Source organism: Hypanus sabinus, chromosome 21, assembly GCF_030144855.1.
Source record: "Hypanus sabinus isolate sHypSab1 chromosome 21, sHypSab1.hap1, whole genome shotgun sequence".
In the NCBI taxonomy this organism is placed as follows: domain Eukaryota; kingdom Metazoa; phylum Chordata; class Chondrichthyes; order Myliobatiformes; family Dasyatidae; genus Hypanus; species Hypanus sabinus.
Genome location: NC_082726.1, coordinates 20713200 through 20738662, shown reverse-complemented (window position 1 = coordinate 20738662; position 25463 = coordinate 20713200). Strand labels below are relative to the sequence as shown.

The 25463-nt window shown below is 44.2% G+C and overlaps 1 protein-coding gene across 1 annotated transcript; it reads left to right on the top strand.

Annotated features, from left to right (window-relative positions):
• Nucleotides 1–8725: 8725 nt before the first annotated feature.
• On the top strand, nt 8726–24489 carry LOC132379242 (uncharacterized). Its single transcript, XM_059946949.1, has 3 exons — nt 8726–9123; nt 20299–21394; nt 24328–24489. The coding sequence occupies exons 2-3, from the start codon at nt 20831–20833 to the stop codon at nt 24487–24489; spliced, it is 726 nt and encodes a 241-aa protein (XP_059802932.1). The 5' UTR covers nt 8726–9123; nt 20299–20830.
• The last annotated feature ends 974 nt before the right edge of the window (nt 24490–25463 follow it).

Here is a 25463-nt window from a genome sequence, read left to right as displayed (position 1 = left end):
TAACCTTTGATGCCCTAACAAATGAACCTATCAACCAGCACTTTAAATGTACTGAATGACATGGCCTTCACAGATTCACCATGGCAATGAATTCTACAAATTCACCACTCTCTAGCTAAAGATATTCCTCCTCATCTCTGTTCTAAATAGATATCGCTTTACTCTGAGGCTGTCCTTCTACCTATCTTTGTATCATCTGCAAATTTGTCCACAAAACCATCAATTCTGTCATCCAAATTGTTGACATATAATGTGAAAAGAAGGGGTCCCAATACTGACCCCTGCGAACTCCAGTTGTCACCAGCAGCCAACTAGAAAAGCCCACTTATTCCCACTCTTTGCCTCCTGACAGTCAGCCAGTCTTCTATCCATGCTTGGACCTTTCCTGTAATACCATGGGCTCCTATCCTGTTAAGCAGCCTCATATGCAACAGCTTGTCAAAGACATTTTTCTGAAAATTCCAATTAAGCCACATGCACTAACTTTCTTTTGTCTACCCTGCCTGCTATTTCCTCAAAGAATTCCAACAATTTTTCAGGCAGAAGTTCCCATTTGGCCTACTTTATCAAGCACCTCCAAGTACCCGGAAACCTCACCCTTAGTAATCGATTCCAACATCTTCTGAACTGCTGAAGTCAGGCTAACTGGCCTAAAATTTCCTTTCTTGAAATTGATAAAAATGTGGACTGATTCACTTTGGAAAATCGAACGTGAAAGCAGAGTAGGACAAAGGACTCTACGGAAACGGACTCTACGACTCTACGGACTCTCTGTGGCAGTTCTGGACAATGTTTCTCGCCCTCCGCATCCCACCTTGGCTGAACAGAGGAGCACTTTTGGTAGTAGACTAAGACAACTGTGCTGCTCCAAAGAGCGCTATATGTGGTCACTTTTACCCTCAGCCATCAGGCTCTATAATGAGTCAACCTGTATCCAGGGATGTGATGACCCTCTCCTGTTAGACTGTTAGAGGTAACTTATTTATTTGACTTCTCTTCTAATATTTGTAACACTTCTGTGACACCATAATTTCCTTTGGGATCAATGAAGTCTCTGTCTATCTCTCTTCAGGGTTAATGGCAGGATTCCCAGAAGCGTGGATGAGCTGAGGAATCTTGGGGGTCTAAGTCCAAAGATCCATTCAGAGTTGCTGCACAAGTTGACAGGGTGGTTCAGAAGGCGCATCTTGAGTTGGCCTTCCTTATTCGGAAGATGGAGTTCAAGAGCCGTGAGGTAATGTTGCAGCTCTGTAAAACACGGGTGAAACCACACTCGGAGGATCGTGCTTATTTCTGCTCGCCTCTTTCTAAGAAGGAGGTGGAAGTTTTAGGGAGTGTGCAGAGAAGGTTTACCACCAGCGTGCTGCCTGGATTAGTGAACAAGTACAGCTTGAGCAGCCTAGGACTTTTCTCTTTGGAGGGAGCAAAGGAAGGTCAGAGGTGACTTGATAATAGAGACATTGACATAGATCGAGCGGAGAGCCTGCATCTTTTTCCCAGGGCTGTAATGGTTAAAATGAGAGGGCATACTTATAGGGTGAGTGAAGGACAGGGTAAAGGGGATATCAGAAGTAGGTTTTTCACACAGAGCCCACAGCCAGTGGCGCCGACTGTTTATTCCTCTCCACGGATGCTGCCTGACCTGCTGTGTTCCTCCAGCAGCTTGTACGTGCTGTTTTTGTACAGAAAGTGGTAGGAATGCCGGTGGTGGTAGGGGCAGGCAAACTAGGGGCATATAAAAGTCTCTTAGATAGGCATGAGGATAGAAGAAAAATCGAGAGATATACACTGCGCATCATAGACACATGAGATTCTGCAGATGCTGGAAATCCAGAGCAGTACCTCACAGACATACCAGTCGGTCGGTTAATTGGTCACCGTCCTGAGATTAGGCTCAGGTGAAATCGCGTGATTGCTGGGTAGCATGCCTCGAAGGGCCGAAGGGCCTGTTCCATGTTATACCTCAATGAATAACAATGCTGCGGGAGCTCAGCGGGTCAGTCGGCATGTAGGACAATGAATAAACAGTTGACGTTTTTGGCCGAGACCCTTCATCAGGACAGGAAAGGAAGGGAGAAGGCACAAGAAAGTGGGGAAGAGGAAGGAACTCAGGCTTAGAGACAGGTGAAGCCAGGTGGGTGGAAAAGGCAAAGAGCTGGAGAGGAAGGAATCTGATAGGAGAGCAGAGTGGAAAAAGGGAAGGTGGGTGGTCACCGGGAGAGATGTCACATGCCGGTGACATTAAACCTGATTCTGAGTCTGGGATGGCGGGGGCCTCTGGTGACCCCAACAGGTCTGTAGGCGAGGTGTTGACTCATTCGGAAGGACTGTTTGAGGCCCTGAACAGAGGCAAGGGCGGAGGTAAATGGGTAGGTGCAGCAGTTTTTCCACTTTAGGTGCCTGGAGGGAGATTAGTGGGGGGAGAGACGAATGGATAAGGGAATCAGGGAAGGAGCAATCCCTGTGGAAAGCGGAGAGTGGGGGGGGGGGGGGAAGAGGTAAGGATGGGTTTGATGACGGCGGAAGTTGCAGAGAATGATGTGCCGGCTCTTGGCGTGGTAAATGAGGACAAAAGGATAGGAAGGAAGGGGAGTAAGTTAAACATCGTGGGCCGAGTGGCCTGTACTATGGCCTGTGTTCAAATAATCCGCTGGAGGAACTCAGAAGGCGCTGCTCGACTCTCCCGATTTCCTCCAGCGGACCGTGGCAGTGTCTGGCAGAAATATCCGTCCCACTGCTGAATGAGACCGCACCGCTTTGCAAGTCCCGAACCCAGCGAACCCACGGCTGTTTCCTGGCCAACTGCGCGAAAACTGCACCTTCCATGTTTATTTCCGGTGAGGCAAAAGCACTGGAGGATATTGTGTGTGCTGATGAGCCCAGGCAGGAGAAGGGTGACTTTAATGTCGAATGGTTTCACATACGAAGTTTCAGCCACTTATTACCGGTTCTGTTTCCGTGAGTGGTTAAAGTGAAACTTGCTTTATATGAGTGGCCGAACTAGTATTTCTGATTCCCTCCAATTAAGTTTTATGTGAAATATTTTATAGAGAGATTAACAAATGTAGTAAACATTTAATAATTCGCGCATTTAAAATTTCCGGGCTACTTAATACTTTTTTTCGGTATTTCGTATTGGTTTCGTTTACTCTTTATTTCATTTTCCGGGTATGTTATTTCCTTTATACTTAACATGCTTTTTAGATGTTACATAGTACCATATTATAAAATATTTTCCGGTGAATCAAATAACTTGAAAGAGTGCAGGAACCAGAACGCAGGTGAGTGGGAAAGGAGAGCAGGAGGCAGGAGCTAGTCAATGGATTTGCTGCGGTTTCATTCAGCAGAAAAGCGGCTGCAGTTCTTTTCTTCGCCACACGGTGTCAGCATGGCTCCACCTGGCTCCCGTTCTCGATGGGGCGAGGACTTACCGGCACCTTCAGCGTTCTGACTCTCCGCTGCGGCTGGAGTCGGTGTGAACGCAGGAACCGCTCAGCAAGTGTGTTGACTTTGCAGAAGATACGGCCTCGGCACCCTCCTCAGGGAAGTTAGTGACGAACGAGCAATAAGCACTGGCTGTTGTAATTCCCACATCCTGTCGGTGCAGGAATAGATCTGTCTGGATCTATGCTGACCATTTCTGATCCCCGTGTGTGGGAATCAGGGAAAATGGCTCTTACAAGAATCACCAATAGGCCTGCCCCAAGCTACTGGGGTAAGTCAGTGTGTGTGTTGACCAGTAGTAATTTCAATATGACATTTCAATGTCAATTGTGATAGTCCATTGGGAGAATAGAGTAGGCTGACTATAAGCATGAGAAATTACTGCTGCTGGAAATCCAAAGCACCGCACAAAATGCTGGAGGAACTCAGCAGGTCAGGCAGGATCTATGGAAATGAATGACCAGTCGATGTTTTGGGCCGAGACCCTTCAGGACTGAAAAAGAAGGGGGAAGATGCCAGAATAAAAAGCTGGACAGAGGGGAAGGAGGACTAGCTAGAGGGTGATCGGTGAAGGCAGGTGGGTGGGAAAAGTAAAGGATTGGCAAGGAGGGTCTCTGATAGGAGAAGAGAGTGGGCCATCGGAAAAAGGGAAGGAGGAGGGCACCCGGGGGCAGTTACAGGCAGGTGAGAAGAGGTAAAAGGTCAGAGAGGGAATAGAAGAAAAGGGGAGGGGGAGGATTTTTTTTACAGGAAGGAAATATCGATATTCATGCCGTCAGGTTGGAGGCTACCCAGATGGAATTTAAGGTGCGGCTGCTCCACCCTCAGGGTGACCCCATCGTGTCACAAGAGGAGGCTAGGGATCGGCATGTTGGAAAGGAATGGGAATTTAAGTGTTTGGCCACTGGGTAGTTCTGCTTTTGGCAGATGGAGGGAGGTGTTCAGTGAATCAGTTCTCAATTTTTTTCATTTTCATTTTAAATCTTTTTTTATTAATTATTATTATTGAAGATTAACAAAAAAAGATACATTAAGTCAATGTGTCATTATGTACAATCAAGAATTAAATTAGCAAATAACTGATTAACAAAGCTAAGCAATATATCAATAATAATAAGAAAAAATAAAGTGTTAAGAATATTTTTTGAAAGGAAAAAAAGAACTCCTACGAACTTAAAAAAAACCCATTGAGAGCCCAACCCTGGAGCTACACATCATACAAGCTTCCAAAACAAAACATCAATCCACCAACTCAAATCCATTTACAGAAAAATCGGAAGGAAACCATAACTCATGTCAGATGATAGCGGGTCTGACGAAGGGTCTCGGCCCGAAACATCGACAGCGCTTCTCCTTATAGATGCTGCCTGGCCTGCTGCGTTCCACCAGCATTTTGTGTGTGTTTTCTGTTATCAGGGTCATGTTAAGCTCTCTCTCCCAATCTTGCTTAATCTTAAGTGAAGGATAATTATGCTGTTGTAACAATAAATTATAAATTTTTGCAATAAAACCTTTCACTAAAGGATTGATTTTTAAAATTATATCTAACAGGTCAGAATCTTGTATATATGGAACATTACTTAAGTATTTTTGTAAGAAGTGTCTGACCTGAAGATATTGCAGGAAATGTGAATATGAGAGAAAGTATTTAGTTACTAATTTCTCAAAAATACATCAGTCGGCCATCTTGGAACAAATCCGTGAAGGAATAAACCCCTTTATTCCTTCAAAGAAGAAAAGTAGGATCACTTAGTGAAGGTATAAATAAATAATTTTGATAAATTAAACTAAAAAGTTTAAAATTTTTAAGATTAAAAAAATTACAAAACTGGAACCAAATTTGTAATGACTGCTTAATCACAGGATAGAAATTTAAATTAGTAATTTTGGCCAGCTGTACAGGCAGAGAAGTTCCTAATAATGAGGTAAAGTGAAACTGTTTCACAGCACTCAATTCCAAATCAGCCCACGGAGGTCGTTCATCTCTATCAACCCAATATAACCAAAAACACATGGAACATATATTAACTGCCCAAGAATACATTCTTAAATTAGGCAAAGCAAGACCTCCATCTTTTTTCAATTTTTGTAAATGATATTTTTGCAATTCTTAGTCTTTTATTATTCCAAACAAAATATGAAATAATAGAGTCAACCTGATCAAAGAACTTCTTAGTTTTAAAAAAGGGATATTTTGAAATACATATAAAAATTAATACCAAAACCGAATTTCTCTAAAACATTAAATAAGCATTTCTATTCAACTCTGTCAAATGCCTTTTCAGCATCAAGAGAAACAACACATTGGGGAGCCTTAGAAAAGGATGAACGTATAACATTTAAGTCTCTGAACATTAGAAAAGGAATAACAGCCCTTTACAAAATCTGTTTGATCTTGAGAAATAATTTCAGCTAAAATGTTCTCCAGCCAATTAGCCATTATTTTTGAGAGAATTTTAGCATCCACATTTAATAATGAACTAGGGCTATATGAAGCACAGTCAGTAGAATCTTTATCTTTCTTAACAATTAAAGAAATAGAAGCTTCATAAAATGTGGGAGGTAATTCTCCTATCAAAAAAGAATCTTTGAGCATTTCCAACATATATGAAGAGAGCAATTTTTCAATTTTTTTATACAATCCTACAGAATAACCATCCAGTCCAGGAGCTTTACCAGATTGCATCGAAAAAATAGCTTTCTGAATTTCGCTTTCAGTAATAGGAGCATCAAGGGTTTGTTGATCTTCAACAGAAATTTGAGGAAAATCAATCTTTTGTAAAAAGGCATTCATTTTGGAAGATACAACTGGAAACTGTGATTTATAAAGTTCCATATAAAAGTCTTGAAAAATTGTATTAATATCTTCATAACTGCATGCTAAACTACCATCTCCCTTACGAATTTTTAAAATTTGTCTTTTATCTCTAGCTGCTTTTAATTGAGATGCTAATAGCTTATTATTTTTATCTCCAAACACATAAAATTGACTTTTCAATTTAAGCAAATTACTTTCAATAGGATAAGTTAATAATAAATTATATTGTGTTTGGAGTTCAACTCTTTGTTTAAATAAATCAATGTAAGGAGAGACTGCATAAATATTATCTAAGTCTTTAATTTGTTTGGAAATCTATCTAACTCTGTTTTTGTCTGTTTCTTAAGCTTAGGTGAAAAGGAAATTATCTGACCGCTCAAATATGCTTTAAATGTGGCCCATATAATCAATTTCGATACATCTCCCGTATTGTCAATAAATTTGACAAAGTTCAGACTTTGTAATAAATTTTCTTGAAAACGCCAGGGCAAATTTGCAATAGCGACATCATTCAAGTCAAAAGCTAAACTTAAAGGCACATGATCCGAAAGAACTATAGCATCATATTCATATTTCTGGACTTTCGACAAAAATTAGGGATCAACTATAAAGTAATCGATTCTCGAATATTTTTTGTGAATGAGTGAAAAAAAAAATCTCTATCATTAGGATGTAAATGTCTCCAAATTTCAACCAGACCAAAATCAATTAGAAAAGAGTTAATAAGTGACTTCTCAGAACAACTCGGAAGCCGCTGATTGGTTGAACTCTTGTCAATCAAAGGGTTTAAACAACAGTTAAAATCACCACCCATTAGCAGCATATATTCATTTAAGTCCGGCAATAAAGCAAATACATTTTTTTTAAAAAGAAGGATCATCTACATTAGGTCCATATAGTTTAAACAGAACAATTTTTCTATTACAAATTGTTCCTTTAACAATTAAAAATCTACCATTAATATATGACAGGATATCCTCTTGGATAAATAATTAATAAAAATAGATACTCCCTGTGTTTTGTTTTTGACAAGTAGCGCAAAATTGAAGCCCCTTCCACATTTTTTAAAAATCTGTTTAGATCACCCATTTTGATAGGTGTTTCTTGAACAAAAATTATATCGGGTTGGAATCAATTAATAATTTTAAAAGTCTTCTTTCGCTTAATAGGATGATTCCAACCACATACATTCCAACTTATAACATTTATCTCTTTAATTGCTATAAAAATTAATTTTACATAACATATAGATCAATGTATACCAGCGCAGGCTAACCGAAACTAGCAGTGATAGGTACAACCATACACAAAATATGCATGCTCCGGAACTCCATAATGGGGAAAAAATACCAAAAAGAAAACTAAAATTAATCTTACAATTGATCCTGTAAATCAAAGCTAACCCCAATCCTCCCACCACCCCAAAAAGCCCGAAATTCGGCCAAAAAAACCGAAATGCCTGCCCATAGAATAAAAAAAAGAGACTCCGCGAGCTGCCCATTTTATAATCATGGTTTTAAAAAGCTTTCCTTAATTCCTCCCCCAGTTACAAAAAAAGACAACATACGGCCCTAAAATAGAAAAGCCCTGCAAAGGAAAATTTTTTTTTGCTAAATATAAAAAGCCTAACACTACAAAGCAACATCGCACCATATCAAGTCATGTTAATTGGTTCTTCTGCCCACTTACAGGCCTTGCTTCTAACTGATATATAATTTAAATATCAATTTACTTTACTGCCTTCCGTTACTTTACAGAGTATTATTGTACCGACATCGCAGAAACTGGTAAGGCTAGGTAATCATTAAAACATGGAACAGATTCCCAGCTGAAATGGCTAATCCAAGAGGACGCAATTCTACGGTGATCAGAAGAAACTATAGGGATCTCAGAGATATTTTTTTCATAGACCAGTGGGTACGTGGGAAGATCTACCATGGGTAGTCATAGAGGCAGACACAACAAGGACATTCAAGAAGCTCCTAAATAGGCTCATAGTAAAAGACGAATAGAATTCTCTACAGGACAGAAGCATTAAATTAATCATGAAATAAACTGAAAGGTTCTCAAATTTACGACGGGCTCCCTGTACCAAGGAGAAGTCATCACTCTGATAGTGACATTTCTCAGCTGGTTTTAAAACTAAGTAGGGATAAAGTTAACTTGAAATAGGAGAGACCGCAGATGCTGGAATCTGGACCAATGCCACCTGCTGGAGGAAATCAGTGGGTTGAACAGCATCTGTGGGAAGAAAGGAATATAGTTGTTATTCTGGTTTGAAACCATGATTCACTATTAAGTTCAATTGCACAGGATGTTCCCAGACAGAGTGAGATATTCTTGGTCTAACTCCACACTTAATCCCGCTCAATCCCAGGCAGATTATCTATGGGATCTGAGCTCACTCCAAAGTGGGTGGTCTGCAGATGTGGTCAGGCTGATAGTGAGCTCATTTGTGGACAGATGTGTTGGTCTGGGAGGGTTAGCAAGACTCTTCCGATCCTATTTCCAGTGATTCAGTCGAAGGCTTGGAATGAGACAGGGACTAAACAAGGGCTGGGTGGACAAGGAAGGGATCAGTCATTGTCTCAGCTGCTTCACTCTTCAATCATTTGTCCTTTGTGCATTCAGCCACGCCAGCATTTCTTACTGATGCTCCATGATGCTCCAGAGAAGGAGCTGATGATTTTGGACTCCTGCTCCTTTCCGGTGAAGATGTTGGTGAAGAAGTTTCAGAATTTGGACCTAGTGCTGGAGAAGAACTGGTTGGTGATTTATTTCCTGATCAGCGTGGTGCGCAGTTCGGTGGGTAACCTGCAGATGGCGATGTTCCCATTCAATGTGGCCTTTCATGCCTTTTGGTGAGCAACATCCGGTGTCTCTCTGGAGACCTGTGACTAGTGATGAGCTGTGGGGATTGATGCTGAGTCCGTTGTTTGTCATCTAGATCAACAATCTGGGTGATAATGTAGTAAATTGTGTCTTCAAGATTGGGGAGATAATGGATGGTGAGGATGACTATCAAAACTTGCAGTGAGATTCAGAGCAGCTGAAAAGCTGGGTTGAAAAATGGCAGATGGAATTTAATGCAAGTGTAAAATGTTGCACTTTGAGAGAATGGGCCAGCGTAGGTCTTACTTGGTGAATGGTAGGGCACTGAGTATGGTAAAACAGAGGCATCTAGGAAAACAGATCTATAATTGCTTGAAAGTAACATCACACGTAGATAGGGTCATAAACAGAGCTTTTGGTCCATTGGCCTTCATAAATCAAAGTATTGAGTACAGAAGCTGGGATGTTACAATGAAACAGATACATAATTCCCTAAAAGTGGCGTCACAGGTAGATAGGGTCGTAAAGAGAACTTTTGGTACATTGGCCTTTATAAATCAAAGTATTGAGTATAAGAGTTGGAATGTTATAGTGAGGTTGTATAAGGCATTGGTGAGGCCGAATTTGGAGTATTGTGTGCAGTTTTGGTCACTGAATTACAGGAAGGATATTAATAAGGTTGAAAGAGTGCAGAGAAGGTTTACAAGGATGTTGCCGGGACTTAAGAAACTGAGTTGCAGAGAAAGGTTGAATAGGTTAAGACTTTATTCCCTGGAGCGTAGAAGAATGCGGGGAGTTTTGATAGAGGTGTATACAATTATGATAGGTATAGATAGAGTGAATGCAAGCAGGCTTTTTCCACTGAGGCTAGGGGAGAACAAAACCAGAGGGCAGGGGTTAGGGGTGAAGGGGGAAAAGTTTAAAGGGAACATTGGTGGAGGGGGCTTCTTCACACAGAGAGTGGTGGGAGTGTGGAATGAGCTGCCAGATGAAGTGGTAAATGGGGGCTCACTTTTCATATTTAAGAAAAACTTGGACAGGTATATGGATGAGAGGTGTATGGAGGGATATGGTCCAGGTGCAGGTCAGTGGGTCTAGGCAGAAAAATGGTTTGGCACAGCTAAGAAGGGCCAAAGGGCTTGTTTCTGTGCTGTAATGTTCTATGGTTCCATTGATGAGACATAATTTAGAGTACTGTGAGCAGTTTTGGTCACCAACTGGCGTTTGTATTCTGGCCCTTCAGGGATATTTGAAACTCCAAGCCAAGAGAGACTGATGAGATCAAGATAAGGGGGCAATAGATGAACTGATCAAGTATTAGGACCAGTATACATGGTAGACTAATAGAATTTGCTGCCATTGAAAGGCTAGTGTTCTCCATCTCAGACTCACACACCTGACCAGTGGGAGGTCTCATTTGGCTACCTACAACAGCCAGTGGTGGTCTTGCTGCCTCTGACAGAATAAGCTCTCAGTCCCGCGGCAGGTCCACGTTGTCCTGAGCTGAGAGAGTAGAAGTGCTTCGTACTTGACTTCTCGGAGTCACTCTAGTTGTAGCCGATGTATCTAATGCAGTCCCGTTCACATGGGTCATACAGCACAGGGACTGGCTTTTCGCCCCACTTGCCCCCTGCTCATCCTAGCAAGGCCCGTTCGCCCAAGTTTCACTTCCTAAACTTCTAAACAGTTCCTATCCACTTGACGAACCGAGAGTTCTCTTGGCCCGTCAACACAATTTTGATAGTAGGGAAGGCACAACAGCGACTTTACTACCAGGGGTGCTTAAGGAAAGTTAATCTGCCTCAAGAATTGCTGGCCAACTTTTATTGATGTGTGATAGAGAGCATACTGACATGCAGAATGACGGTGTGGTACTCTTGCCACAGTGAGACAGATCACAAGGCACTCCAACGGGAGATTAGGATGGCTCGGCACAACAATAGGACTCAACTACTGGACCTGGAGATGATCTACAACTCTCAATGCCAATGGCACGCATGTAACATCATTGAAGACCCATCCCGTCCTGGACACTGGCTGTACAATCTCCTGCTGTCTGGTAGGAGATACAGAAGCATCTTAGCCAAGACAGTTAGACTGAGAAACAGGGTCTTCCTAAAGTCTGTTGTGCATCTGAATAATTCTACACCCTGGCTTCATCAGGACTCAGGGTCTCGGCCTGAAACGTCAACTATACTTCTCCCTATAGATGCTGCCTGGCCTGCTGCTTTCCACCAGCATTTTGTGAAAGTTCTAATCTATTCTATTCCTTTCGTGTCTCTGTCTAAATGTCTTTTTTTTAAAACTTTTTTAATTGCATTTTTAAATGATTACAAAGTATGAAAAAAACAATGTATATAACCCATACCCCCTCCCCTTTAACTGTGTTTATTATATCTGTCTCAACCACTTCCTCTAGCAGCTCATTCCATGTACTGACCACTCTTGTCTGAAACAAAACGTTACACCTCAAGCTCCTATTAAATATTTCCGCTCCCACCTTAACCTCATGCCCAGCAGTTCTTGGTTTCTCACCTGTGGGGGAAAAGTACTGTGCACATTCACCCGATCTATCACCCTCTGCTATCAACACAATGCACAGCAGTCGTTCACTTAAGCTGTCTTCTTAGGAACTTGGTTCTCAACCCCAAGGAAGTTGAGGGCAACAGGTGCACAGGAGGCCCAGGTTACAAGTTACAAACCCTCCTAGACTGGAAATAATTGGTCAAAAGTAGCAGGTTCCATCGTAGCTGAGCTTAAATCCTGGTGTTTCCTCTCCTACGGGACCCTGAGAGACTTTCAACAGAGGAATCGCAGTGGTTCAAGGCAGCTACTTCCCACCTTTGTTAAATTAGCACAGCCATAAAAGACTTCCTTGGCCATTTTAGGTCTCGTAAAGCTGGTATATGCTCTGGGGACACAGGAGATGACGGGTCCTGGAATCTGGAACAGCGAGCAATCTACTGTAGGAACTTCAGAACCAGCATCAGGTTTATTATCACCAGCATGTGACGTGAAATTTGTTAACTTAGCAGCAGCCGTTCATTGCAATACATAATCTAGCAGAGAGAAAAAATACATAAATAAAAATAATAATAAACAAGTAAATCAATTACAGTATATGTATATTAAATAGATTTTTTTAGAGTGCAAAAACAGAAATACTGTATATTTTTTAAAAAGTGAGGTAGTGTCCAAAGCTTCAATGTCCATTTAGGAATCGGATGGCAGTGGGGAAGAAGCTGTTCCTGAATCACTGAGTGTGTTCCTTCAGGCTTCTGTACCTCCTACCTGATGGTAACAGTGAGAAAAGGGCATTCCCTGGGTGCTGGAGGTCTTTAATAATGGACGTTTAATGCCTTTTTGACACACCACTCCCTGAAATGTCCTGGGTAATTTGTAGGCTATTGCCTAAGATGGAGCTGACTAGATTTACAACCTTCTTCAGCTTCTTTTGGACCTGTGCAGTAGCCCCTCCAAACCAGACAGTGATGCAGAATGTCAGAATGCTCTCCACAGTACAACTGTAGAAGTTTTTGAGTTAATTTGTTGGCATGCCAAACCCCTTCAAACTCCTAATGAAGTATAGCCGCTGTCTTGTCTTCTTTATAACTGCATCGCTATGTTAGAACCAGGTTAGATCCTCAGAGATCTTGACACCCAGGAACTTGAAGCTGCTCACTCTCTCCACTTCTGATCCCTCTATGAGGATTGGTATGTGTTCCTTTGTCTTACCCGTCCTGAAGTCCCCAATCAGCTCTTTCGTCTTACTGTTGTTGAATGCCAGGTTGTGGCTGTGACATCACTCCATTAATTAGCGTATCTCTCTCCTATATGCCCTCTCTTCACCAGATGAGATTCTACCAACAATGGTTGTATCATCAGCAAATTTATAGATGGTATTTGAGCTATGCCTAGCCACACAGTCGTGTGTACATAGAGAGTGGATCAGTGGGCTAAGCACACACCCCTGAGGTGCACTAGTGTTGATCGTCAGCGAGAAGGAGATATTATCACCAATCCGCACAGATTGTGGGCTTCTGGTTAGGAAGTCGAGGATCCAGTTGCAGAGGGAGGTACAGAGGCCCAGGTTCTGTAACTTCTCAATCAGGATTGTGGGAATGAGGGTATTAAATGTTGAGCTATAGTCGATGAACAGCATCCTGACGTTGGTGTTTGTGTTGTCCAGGTGGTCTAAAGCCATGTGGAGAGCCATTGAGAGTGCATCTGCCATTGACAGTGGGTTGAGCAGCATCTCTCAGACCATAAGACCTCAGAGCAGAATTAAGCCAATTGGCCCATTGAGTCTGTTCTGCCATTCCTTCATGGCTACTTTATCTTCCCTCTCAGCCCCATTCTCCTGCCCTTTCTCCGTAAGCTTTGATGCCCTCACTAATCAAGAGCCTATCAACCTCCACCTGAAGGCCCAATGATTTGGCCTGCAGTTAAAACATTAGACTCCAAAGCCCCCCCAGCTCCCCCCTCCCACGCACAAGCAGCAACAGGGCAACGACAACCCCCCCCCACCAGCAAAAAGGCATCGGTGTCCCCCACCGAGCACTCAAACACACAGCAAGCGTCAGTAAAGACACAGACTTGCAGTACCCCAAAGACTACTCGTTCACCCCGTAATTCAACAGACCACAGGCGCTCTCTCCGTCCCTAAAAAGGGGAAAAGGAGGTGTCTCCATTTCACAGTGAGAGGGGAGACACACAACAAACAACTCGCTGGTTTACGATGTTAGAAGTCTGCTGCGTCACTTTTTCAGAGCTCTGTGCCCAGGGAATCGGCCCCGGAAAGTTTCAGGTCTCTGGGCACACAGCCCACTGCTCCCAAAGTTCTGTGTTCTCCCGCGACGCCTCAGTTGGCGGCACCAACCTTGAATCTTCATGTCTCCAGAGCCACAGCAATCCAGCACCCTGAAGGCATGCTAGTCTCCCAGGCCAGGTCCTTGGCGTCTCAAAAAGCGGCCGGTCGTGAGGCCCTGAGAGTGGGTCCCATTCCCAGAAAGAACCGGAGTCAGTAACTCCAGGTCAGCGTCTTCAAAAGAACCCTGAAAAGGGAAAAAAGAGATATCAAAGATGGAAATAGAGCTGTTTCCGAAGATGAAAGCGAAGGAGTCGCTCTATGGCGCCTTCATAACTTCGCTCCGCTCCTTGAAGATCATTCATTAAGTTTGCACCAAAACATCTTCATCTAGTTGTATACAATGCGTTAGTGCAAGATCAATTTTCCTTTCAGGTACTGAGTCGACAAGAAGGTGGACACTGTCTCATCTGCACCAGACACCTCGAGGACGGGATACAAAGGAGAGGGAGTCTGTGCTCAGATTTGCTGATGGGAAGGGTCCCTCTCCTCAGCAGCCAAGCGATCTACGGTTGAAAATATCCTGACCGGTTGCATCGTAGCCCTGTATGGTAACTCGAATGCGTAGGAATTTAAAAAGTTGGACTCAGCCCAGTACATCACGGGGCATCGCCCCACCACCAGTAGTATCTACGTGAGGTCTGAACTGAAGAGGATGATACTAAAGATCCCTACCATTGGCCAAGAGGTACAGAACACCACCAGGTTCAGGAACAGCTACTCCCCTTCAGCCATTTGGTTCCTGAACCAAGTGGCACAACCCTAAACATTAGTCCCTGCAGCCCTGATCTCTACGTTATTACAGCAACACTGACCACCTTGCACTACCATGGGCTTTGTTTTGTTCAGAGCCACTTTACTGCCAGTATGTGGATCAAAGCAGAATTGATTGTGATTCGGTGCTGAGCATAAAACACAGGACAATACCATAACAGACAACGCAATAGAAACACTTTTTTTCCTTTTTTTTCTTTCAAAAAAATATCTTTAACACTTTATTTTTTCTTCTTATTATTTATATATTGCTTAGCTTTGTTAATCAGTTATTTGCTAATTTAAGTCTTTATTGTACATAATGACATATTGACTTAATGTATCTTTTTTGTTGATCTTCAATAATAATTAAAAAAAAGATTTTAAAATGAAAATTAAACACTTTTTTCTCTATAAGCAAACAGTAGTGGGTTAAGAAGATGATCAGTAATGGACTTAAGCTAGTCCAACATCAGACATTCAAAGGTTTTCATAACGACTGAAATCAAAGCCACTGGCCTGTAATTAGTAAGTCCAGCGATCTTCCCTTTCTTGGGAACTGGAATATTTATAGCAACTTTAAAGCAGTCCAGAACCCTGCCTAATTGGATAGAGGCATTGAATATCTCAGTGAAGACTGTTACTAGCTGAGCTTAGACCCAACAGGGCCTGCAGCTTTCCTCATGTTCTGTTTACTAAATAGTTTGTAGACATCTTCTTGCTTCACAGAAAGTATCATTTATTCTTTCTTGAATTATTTCTGTGTTTCTTGTGAACGTTGTGACTCTGATGTTATATGCCAGTGATGCTGTTGTGTTTAATTGTGCATGTACTTGTACACTCGACAATAAGTGCAGCTTGACTTTGACTTTGACCGGGAGTTCTGCAAATGACTTTGACAATCTGCTTGGGGACCACCACAGAGGATGCACAATCTCCTTTCTCCTGTGTGATCTCAAGGATGTCCCATGTGGATTACTGATATTTCCAGAAGAAAATCTAATTGAATATTTGAAACACACACACAATGCTGGAGGAACTCAGCAGGTCAGGCAGCATCCGCGGAGGGGAGTAAATGGTCAATGCTGTGTGCAAGACTGCTGTACTTGCAAGATGGGAGATGTTTCGATAGAGGTGGTAGGTTGGTTATGGAATGATGGTATCATGTATCGATCGGCTCTGTGGCCTATATGAACCAAATGCTCTAAGTGGCCAATTAGCCCTCCAGTTAGAATTGGAATCACTATCGTATATTGTAAAATTTGCTGTTTTGCAGCAACAGTACGTGCAAGACATTAAAAAATACTGTAAGCTATAATAAGAAATCTACACTCATGGGCCACTTTATTAGGTACACTTGTACATCTGCTCGTTAATGCAAATATCCAATCAGCCAATCGCGTGGCAGCCACTCAATGCGTGAAAGTACGCAGAAATGGTGGAGAGGTTGTTGATCAGACCAGACATCACAGTAGTGAAGAAATGTGATGGAAACGCATCAGAAACTGCTGATCTTCTGGGATTTTCACACAAAACACTCTCTAGAATTCTCTACAGAGAATGGTGCAGAAAAGTAACAAAAGCACCCAATGAGCAGCAGTTTTGTGGGCAAATATACCTTGTTAGAGAGGTCAGAGGAGAATGGGCAGACTGGTTCAAGCTGACAGAAGGGTGACAGTAACTCAAATACCCACAACATGTCGAACCTTGAAGTGGATGGGCTACAGCAGCAGACCACAAACATAGACTCAGTGGCCACTTTATTAGCTACAGAAGTTGCATAATAAAATGGCCACTGAGTGTATAATCAATAAATAAATTATGCAAAAAAGAGAGAAAAATAGTGAGACTGTTCATGAGCCATTCAGAAATCTGAGGGCAGAGAGGAGGAAGCTGTTTCTGACACATTAAGTGTGGGTCTTCAGGCTCCTGTACCTCCTCCCTGATGGAGATACGAGAAGAGGGTACAGTGGTGAGAGTCCTTCACGATGGACGCCACATTCTTGAGGCATGATATTCTGAAGATGTCCTTGGTGGTGGGGAGGCTTGTGACCATGACAGAGCCGGCTCAGCTTACAACCTTCTGCTCATTTTTCTGATCTTGTGCAGGGTAGACGTTATGAGGTTCTCATTGGTGGGAGAGTCATGAACAAGGGGACGGAGTTTCAAAATACAGGGCTGCTCAAAGTGTGGAGAAAATTTTCTGCTTAGAGGGTGGTGAATACTGAATTGTCTTCTCCCCGAGGATACGGGAGGTAGATAAATATTTGAAACGTCAAAGGGTTAAGGGTCAGGACGAAGACGAGATAAGATCAGATCAGCTGTCACCATAACAAATGGTGACGCTTGAGGGCCTAGAGGTTACTTCTGCTCCTACATTTGTTTGTTCTGGCACGTAAGTCCTGCTATCTCCTCCCACCTTCACCAGAAGAACTGGAGTGGTTCAGGCTGCCCCTGGTGTGGAGACGCTGGAAGAAAATCTGAAGATGCTGACTGGATGAGAGGATATGTGTTAGGAGGAGATGTTGGACACACTTGGGTTGTTTCCTCTCAAGTAGTAGAGGGTGAAGGGAGATCTGATAGTGGTTTGTAAAATTATGTAAGTTGTAGATAGATAGTCAGTCTCTTTTACCCAGGGCGGAGATGTCTAATAGCAGAAGACATTATGGTGAGAAGGGGTGAGTTCAAGAGAGAGGTGTGGGGCATTTTTCTTCCGCAGAGATTGGTGAGTGCCTGGAATGCACTGCCTGGGTTGGTTGGAGAGGCAAATGTGACAGAGCAGATCGAGCTCTTTGACAGGCACATGAGCGTGCGGGGAATGGAAGGTCGTGCACATTGTGTAGACAGAAGGGATTAGTTTAGTGAGCCATTTGATGACTAGTTTAATTAGTTTGGCTCAACATCATGACCCGGAGGGCCTATTCCTGTGCTGTATTGTTCTATGTTTGATGTTCATCTCTGAGCACAGTCAGGGTAGGGCGACAAATGCTGGCATCTTAGTCGGCCACGATTAAAGGGCCTGTTAACATTCTGCATATGGATGTTACCCCTCTTGGTGGAGCCGAATGATTCTGATCCATATCTAACAGGGACTTTTCAGTGACGGTATTGACAGGGCAGCCACGGAGCAATTGAACCACAGCACCTAGTCTGGGGGTTCCCATCCTGGGGTCCTAGGACCCCTCTGTTAATGGTAAGGGTCCGTGGCATAGTGTATGTTTGAATGGTGCCTCCTTCATTCTCCAGTCGTTGCTCAAACAACCCCCAGAAAAAAAAAGCCTTCCTTTGATGCTTATAAACACTAAGCTTCTGTTTTTCTGGGGAGGAGATCAGAGTGTTCTCAGAATATACTGCTAAATGTGGTCTGTGAATAATCACAAAGTGTGCAGACACGGTCACGGTCCTTTTCATCTTGGAACCTGCCCATTTGAATCAGCCAAAGATGCTGCTTAATGGAGTAGAAATCCTGCAGCAAGTTCTTAGACCACAAGACCATAAGATATAGGAGCAGAGGTAGGCCACTTGGCCCATCGAGTCTGCTCCACCATTCAGTCATGGGCTGATCCAATTCTTCCAGTCATCCCCACTCCCCTGCTTTCACCCTATACCCCTTGATGTCCTGGCTAATCAAGAACCTATCTATCTCTGCCTTAAATGCACCCAGTGACCTGGCCTCCACAGCCGCTCGTGGCAACAAATTTCACAGATTAACCGCCTTCTGACTGAGGTAATTTCTCCAGATCACAGTTCTAAATGGACGTCCTTCAATCTTGAAGCTGTACCCACTTGATCTAGAATCCCCTACCATGGGAAATAACTTTGCCGTATCTAATCTGTTCAGGCCTTTTAACATTCTTAACAGAAAAAATACCAGACACAGGAGTTAAAAATAAGTAAACAGCTGTAATCGCTCCAGCAACACACAAAATGCTGAATGAACTCAGTGGGTGAAGGAGCATCTGGGGGGGTGGGGGGTGGGGGGTGGGGAATGGGCAGTTGACGTTTTGGGTCACTTGGACCAGAAAGAACATGAGGAGAAAGCTGGTATTAAAAAAGGAGTGGAGTGACAGCTGGATTCACATGAATGATGAGCAGATGGGTGGGGAGGGGGAAGTGGGAATGATGACGGAAGCTGGGAGATGATAGGTAGAAATGAGAGAGGGCTGAAAATGATGGAATCAGACAGGAGGGGATAGTGGAATATCTTGTGTAACCCAGATTCTAGTACCTGCAGTCTCCTGGCTCTCCATTATGCTGTAATACCTCAGCAGGGTCAGGCAGCGTCTGCCGAGGTAGAAGGCCGGTGAACCTCAGCTCCAATGTCCCATTGGCGTCCTTTCCCCTATGGGCAGCAGATGTTTCTTCCTTGTGTGACCTGTCCTGGCCCCATCATTAACTCTATCACCGAATGCTTCAGGAACAGCTTTGATGTGCACTCTGGTTTTAATGATTACCCTGTAATTTATTCCTAAAGGTACACACATTACCTAATGCAGTTGCCAAATGGAATCAATCGATAAGATCCACTGAAGAGCGAGGTCTTTGTCAGGAAACTCAATATCCTCATGACCGAAACCTAATTTTCTAAATGGATTTTATTGTGTTTCTAAGGATGTAGATATCCTAACTGATGATGGATGGAGGTCATGGAGGTCACAAGAGACAAACTTTCTCAAGGATTTTTTGCTTTATTCTCAAAATGGAGCCGGAATTTCGAGAAAAGCAGTCCTGTTGTTTTCAAGAAACAGCCTGTTGCCTCGCCTGGAGATAATGCATTGCAAACACAATGCATAGAAAATGCAGATAGGATGTCAGTTAAGTGTGTGTAACAATGAAGGAAAAACAACTTTTATGGCGAATGGGAGGAATTTACTTTATGGACTAAGGAGAGTGCTGAAACTGTATCAGATCGATACAAATATTAGAACACTGAACACAGGACAATAGGACTGTACCTCTGTGGGGGCAGCATTTATGCAAAGGAATAAAGACTTGGCCTGAAAGATCTTGGCCTGAAACATCGACTCTTTATCCCTCTCTATAGACGCTGCCTGATCTGCTGAGTTCCTGCAGCATTTTGTGTGTATTACTATGGATTTCCAGCAATACAAGAAGGAACTGGGTTTTTTTGGGGGGGGGTGGGGAGTAGGGGGATCGCAAGACCCTTTTGGACATTGTTCCTGTGGAATGCCGCAGGTCAGATTCACTGATTTATTGGCGGGTATCCGGGGATCTACGTGGCTTCGGTCAGAGCAAGGACCAGGCCTCAAGCCGCACAGTCGCCTGTTCACAGCCACTGGGAGAGAGGCACCAGTGCCGGTGTGCTCCACCAGGGGCAGTGTGGCACAGCATCCAGGCTGGAGTCGGCACTGTCCCCTGTGTTCACCTGGCAGAAGACCAGCTGTATTGTGGTTGACCGCAGATCTCTGCGGTGTTCATTGACTCGGTGTCCGGACTATATACATTTTTTTTTTGCATAGCTGTATTTTACTGATACCTGATACGAGCTTGCTATCTTGTACATTGTATATGTGCTTTGTGCTGTGTGTGACTGTTGCTACTGTGTTTAGTCCCTTGACTCCAGGGTAACGCTGTCTGTACACACTGAGGGAATTTGGATGCTGCCTTTCAGCTAGATGGGCTCGCCTTGTTTCGTGCGGACAGGGATGCAGCTCTCTCCGGTAAGACTCGCGGTGGTGGCTTGTGTGTTTACATCGACACGGAATGGTGTAAGAACTCTGTGCTGGTTTCCAGACACTGCTCATCGTTAGTGGAGTTTGTGGCTGTTAAATGCAGACCATTTTATTTGCCATGGGAATTCACCTCTGTCCTCATATTCGGTGTTTACATTCCCCCCCAGCGCTAATGCTAAGGAGGCGCTCTGTGAACTGTACAAGGCTATTAGCGAACTGCAGATCGCACACCCTGATGGACTGTCTATTGTCACTGGAGAGTTTAACCACGCGAACCTTAAGCCAGTGCTCCCCAAATTCCATCAGTATGTGGACTTTGCAACGTGAGGGGAGAACACGTTGGACCTTGCTTATACAAACATCCCCGACGTGTACCGGGCAGAGCCCCGCTCCCACCTTGGATACTCAGACCACATCTCTGTTATGCTAATCCCAGCATACAGACCACTCATCAGGCGCTCCAGACCAGTTCAGAAGCAGGTGAAAACCTGTCCAGCAGGAGCCATCTCTGCTCTTCAAGGCTGCTTTGAGCACACTGACTGGCACATGTTCAGGGAGGCTGCAACCGATGGTGACTCCACCAACGTAGAGGAGTACACAGCATCAGTGACCAGCTACATCAGCAAGTGCATTGATGATGTTACTCTGTCCAAGACCATCACTATACGCGCTAACCAGAAGCCATGGATGACCACGGAGATGCATGCGCTGCTGAGGTCCCGTGACTCCACCTTCAGAGCAGGCGACAAGGCAGCTCTAACAACAGCAAGGGCCAATCTGTCCCGGGCCATCAGAGGGGCAAAGCGTGCACATGCCCGGCTAATCCACAGTCACTTCCAGGACAGTGGCGACACGCGGCGCATGTGGAAGGGCATCCAGGACATCACCAACTACAGGACAACTTCACCTGACTGTGCGGGTGATGCCTCCCTCCCAGATGCACTGAACAACTTCTACACTCATTTTGAGGTGGAAAATGATGTGGCGGCGAGGAAGTCCACCCCTCCTGCAAATGACCAGGTGCTGTGTCTCTCCTTGGCCGACGTGAGAGGAACCCTGTGCAGGGTCAACCACGGAAGGCTGCAGGACCAGACAACAGCCCTGGTAGAGTGCTCAGAGGATGAGCAGACCAGCTAGCAGATGTTCTCACTGACATCTTCAACATCTCCCTGAGCAGTGCCACCGTTCCAACATGCTTCAAGGCCGCCACCATCGTCCCCATGCCGAAGAAGTATTCAGTGTCCTGCCTAAATGCACTCACATCCATCATCATGAAGTGTTTCGAGAGGCTCGTCATGAGGCATATCAAGACCCTGCTTCCCCCCTCACTGGACCCCCTGCAGTTTGCGTACCGTCCCAACCGTTCAACAGATGATGCCATTGCCACCACCCTCCACCTGGCCCTAACCCACCTGTACAAAAAAGATACGTACTTTTGAATGCTGTTCATAGACTTTAATTCAGCATTCAACACAATCATCCCTCAGAAACCAATTGGAAAACTGAGCCTACTGGGCCTGAACACCTCCCTCAACAACTGGATCCTAGACTTCCTGATCAGTCTGGATCGGAATCAGCATCTCCAACACCATCACACTGAGCACGGGGCCCCCTAGGGCTGTGTGCTCAGTCCACTGCTGTTCACTCTGCTGACCCACAACTGCAGCAGCACACAGCTCGAACCACATCATCAAGTTCGGTGATGACACGACCGTGGTGGGTCTCATCAGCAAGAACGACGAGTCAGCTTACAGAGAGGAGGTGCAGAGGCTAACGGACTGGTGCAGAGCCAACAACCTGTCTCTGAATGTGTTGTTGACTTCAGGAGGGCACGGAGCGACCACTCCCCGCTGAACATTGACGGCTCCTCGGTAGTGATCGTAAAGAGCACCAAATTTCTTGGTGTTCACCTGGTGGAGAATCTCAACACCAGCTTCATAGCAAAGAAAGCCCAGCAGTGTCACTACTTTTTGCAAAGGCTGAGGAGAGTCCATCTCCCACCCCCCATCCTCATCATATTCTACAGGGGTTGTATTGAGAGCATCCTGAGCAGCTGCATCACTGCCTGGTTTGGAAATTGCACCGTCTCAGATCGCAAGACCTTGCAGCAGATGATGAGTTCAGCTGAGAAGATCATCGAGGTCTCTCTTCCTGCCATCATGGACATTTACACTACACGCTACACCCGCAAAGCAGACAGCATTATGAAGGACCCCATGCTCCCCTCATACAATCTCTTCTCTCTCCTGCCATCTGGGAAAAGGCACCGAAGCGTTCGGGCTCTCACGACCAGACTATGAAACAGTTTCTCCCCCCAAGCTATCAGACTCCTCAATACCCAGAGCCTGGACTGACACTAACTTACTGCCCTATTGTCCCGTTTATTATTTATTGTAACGCCTGCACTGTTTTGTGCACTTTATGCAGTCCTGGGTAGGTCTGTAGTCTAGTGTAGTTTTTTTTCTGTGTTGTTTTTAACATAGTTCAGTCTAGTTTTTGTACTGTGTCATGTAACACCATGGTCCTGAAAAACATTGTCTCGTTTTTACTATGTACTGTACCAGCAGTTATGGTTGAAGTGACAATAAAAGTGACTTGACTTGACTTGTATTCATGGGTGTTCATGTATGGTTGAATGATGATTAAACTTGAATTGAATCTGCGGAATCTCTTTCTTTTTAAGTTAATGGCACCTTTTCCATCATTGCTAGTGATTTCAACCAGGCCATCGTCAGGAGTGTGTTACTAAAATACTACCAGCATGTCTCCTGTCCCACCAGGAGAGCAAACACCTCCATTGCTGCAAAGATGCCTACTGAGTCCAGCCACCAAGTTATGCTTCTTCTCCCTATACACAAACGCAAGCTAAAGCAGGAGAACTCAGTACAGAGAGCTGTACAGTGCTAGTTTGAGGAAATAGCTGAGCTTCTACGTGTATGCTTTAGTTGGTAGACTGGTCCACAGCAGTTAGCCTAGATGAGTATGTCACGACTATCACAGGCTTTATCAGCAAGCGTGTTGAACTCTGTGTAACCGAGAGGACAATCCAACTATTGCCAAAGCAGGAAATGGGACATCCGCTCCACAATGAAATCTAGGATTGCAACATCCAAATCAGGTGCCCCTAACCTTTACAGGAAATTGAGATATGACCCTGGTAAAGCTTTCAGAGATGCTGAGGGACAATACCAGTTATCTTGGGTCCCAGACGAGCCATCATTTGTGGCTGCGTTTACACAGTATCATGGACTACAAGACAGTCAGGCAGCATCCCTCCCAACATGTCCATGCATTCTTTGTACATTTTCACCTGAAGAGGATTGGAGTATCACTACCCATCTCGGCTGTCTCCAGCGTGCCTGAATCCTCAGTCATTGTTGCAACATAAGATCAGCCTTCCAGAGAATGAACCAGAGGGAAGTGTCTGGCCTGGGAAGTGTCTTTGGCTGTGTCCTTAGATCTGTGCAGATCAGCTGGCAGGGGATTTGCAAATAATTTTTAATCTCTCCCTACTTCCCACCTGCTTTAAGAAGGCCAGTATTATTCCAGTACCTAAGCTGTCAGAGTCGCTTTGTAATGTGTCTCCATGACTGTTCCCTGGGGGTTCTGGCATCCACCATCATGAAATGCATTGGGAGTATAGAGGGATGAGGATGTCGCGGTACACATTAACTCCAGCCTCTCAGCCAAACTTGACCCAATGCAACTGGTAACCACCGAGAAAGGTCTATGGCAGACAGCATCTCCCTGTCCGTTCACTCATCCTTGCAGCATCTGGACAGTAAAGACACCAACGCCAAACTATTGTTTATTGACTGCTGCACTACTTTCAAAATTATAATTCCAAGCAAATTCATTTCAAACCTTCTCAGACTGGGACTCAAAATCTCCCTTTGTAACTGGATCTCTGACTTCCTAAGCAACAGACCACTATCAGTAAAACCTCTGCCACAATTACCCTCGACGGTGGTGCCCCGGCGAACTGCGGCCTCATCCCCCTACTCTACTCCCAATGCACTCTAAGCTATGTAGCCAGATTCACAGCCAACCACAGTGGAATCGTCTGCTCTAACAGCATCTAAAAGATTGCAGATATACTACCATAGTAGGGCGTATCTGAAAAAAAAGTCGGGCTATAAAAAGGAGATAGAGAGCTTAGTAACAGGGAGTCATGACAACAAAAGAGCCAGTGATTGATTTCAGGAAGGAGAGCAGTACGTGTGCTGCTAGGCACAACAGACAGGATAGCTGACAAACCCTCTACTCAGGAAGCTAAAGGTATTTGGCATGACCCCTTTGACCCTTGCCAATTCTTATCAAGACACTATAGAAAGGATTCTATGTGGATCCGTAACAGCTTTGCATGGCAACTGTTCTGTGCATGACCGCAGAAACAAACTGCAGAGAGTCGTGGATACAGCTCAGCACATCACGGAAACCAGCCTCCTCACCAAGGACTTTGTCTGCTCTCTGCCTCAGTAAGGCAGCCGGCAGAAGTAAAGACCCCACACATTCCCTGTGGACATTCCGCCTTCTGTCGGACAGAAGATTCAAAAGCACAGACCATCAGGCTCAAGGATGGCTTCTATCCCACTGTCTTAAGACTGGAATGGTCCTGCAGTGTAATCCCTTGAAACATTGGAAACCTCGACTTGAGAGTTAATCAACCTGCAAATTAAAGATCCCTCCTTGTAATGTGTGCTTGAAGTAGCAATATCATAAGTATCACTCACTAAAACAAATTTCAGGAATAGCCTGCTATTGACAGGCAAAACAGATAGAGAATAATTATCATATGAAACAACCCCACAATCTGTTACCCCATTATTGACTAAATCCTCAGGACAAACACAATATTCTCAGTTTTTGATGGCAGGAAACCACATTTACTCCCTGCCAAAAACAACATGACTTCCCACCGTTATCTCAGTGCTCCCATCTTTTCCCCATATTGCCGTTACTTGACCACAATTATCAACAGACGTCAGTCTTGTTTCCTTTACAAAATATCGCCTTAGTTCTTCATAAATTTGTATCACCATTTTACCTTCCTCAT

Bases quoted from the DNA above. Each gene is read 5' to 3' on its own strand.
- LOC132379242 (XM_059946949.1), top strand. From the start codon at position 20,831: ATGCTAATCCCAGCATACAGACCACTCATCAGGCGCTCCAGACCAGTT. The intron at 21,395-24,327 runs GCGAGGAAGTCC...TGACTTCCTAAG, and splicing joins AGGTGGAAAATGATGTGGCG to CAACAGACCACTATCAGTAA.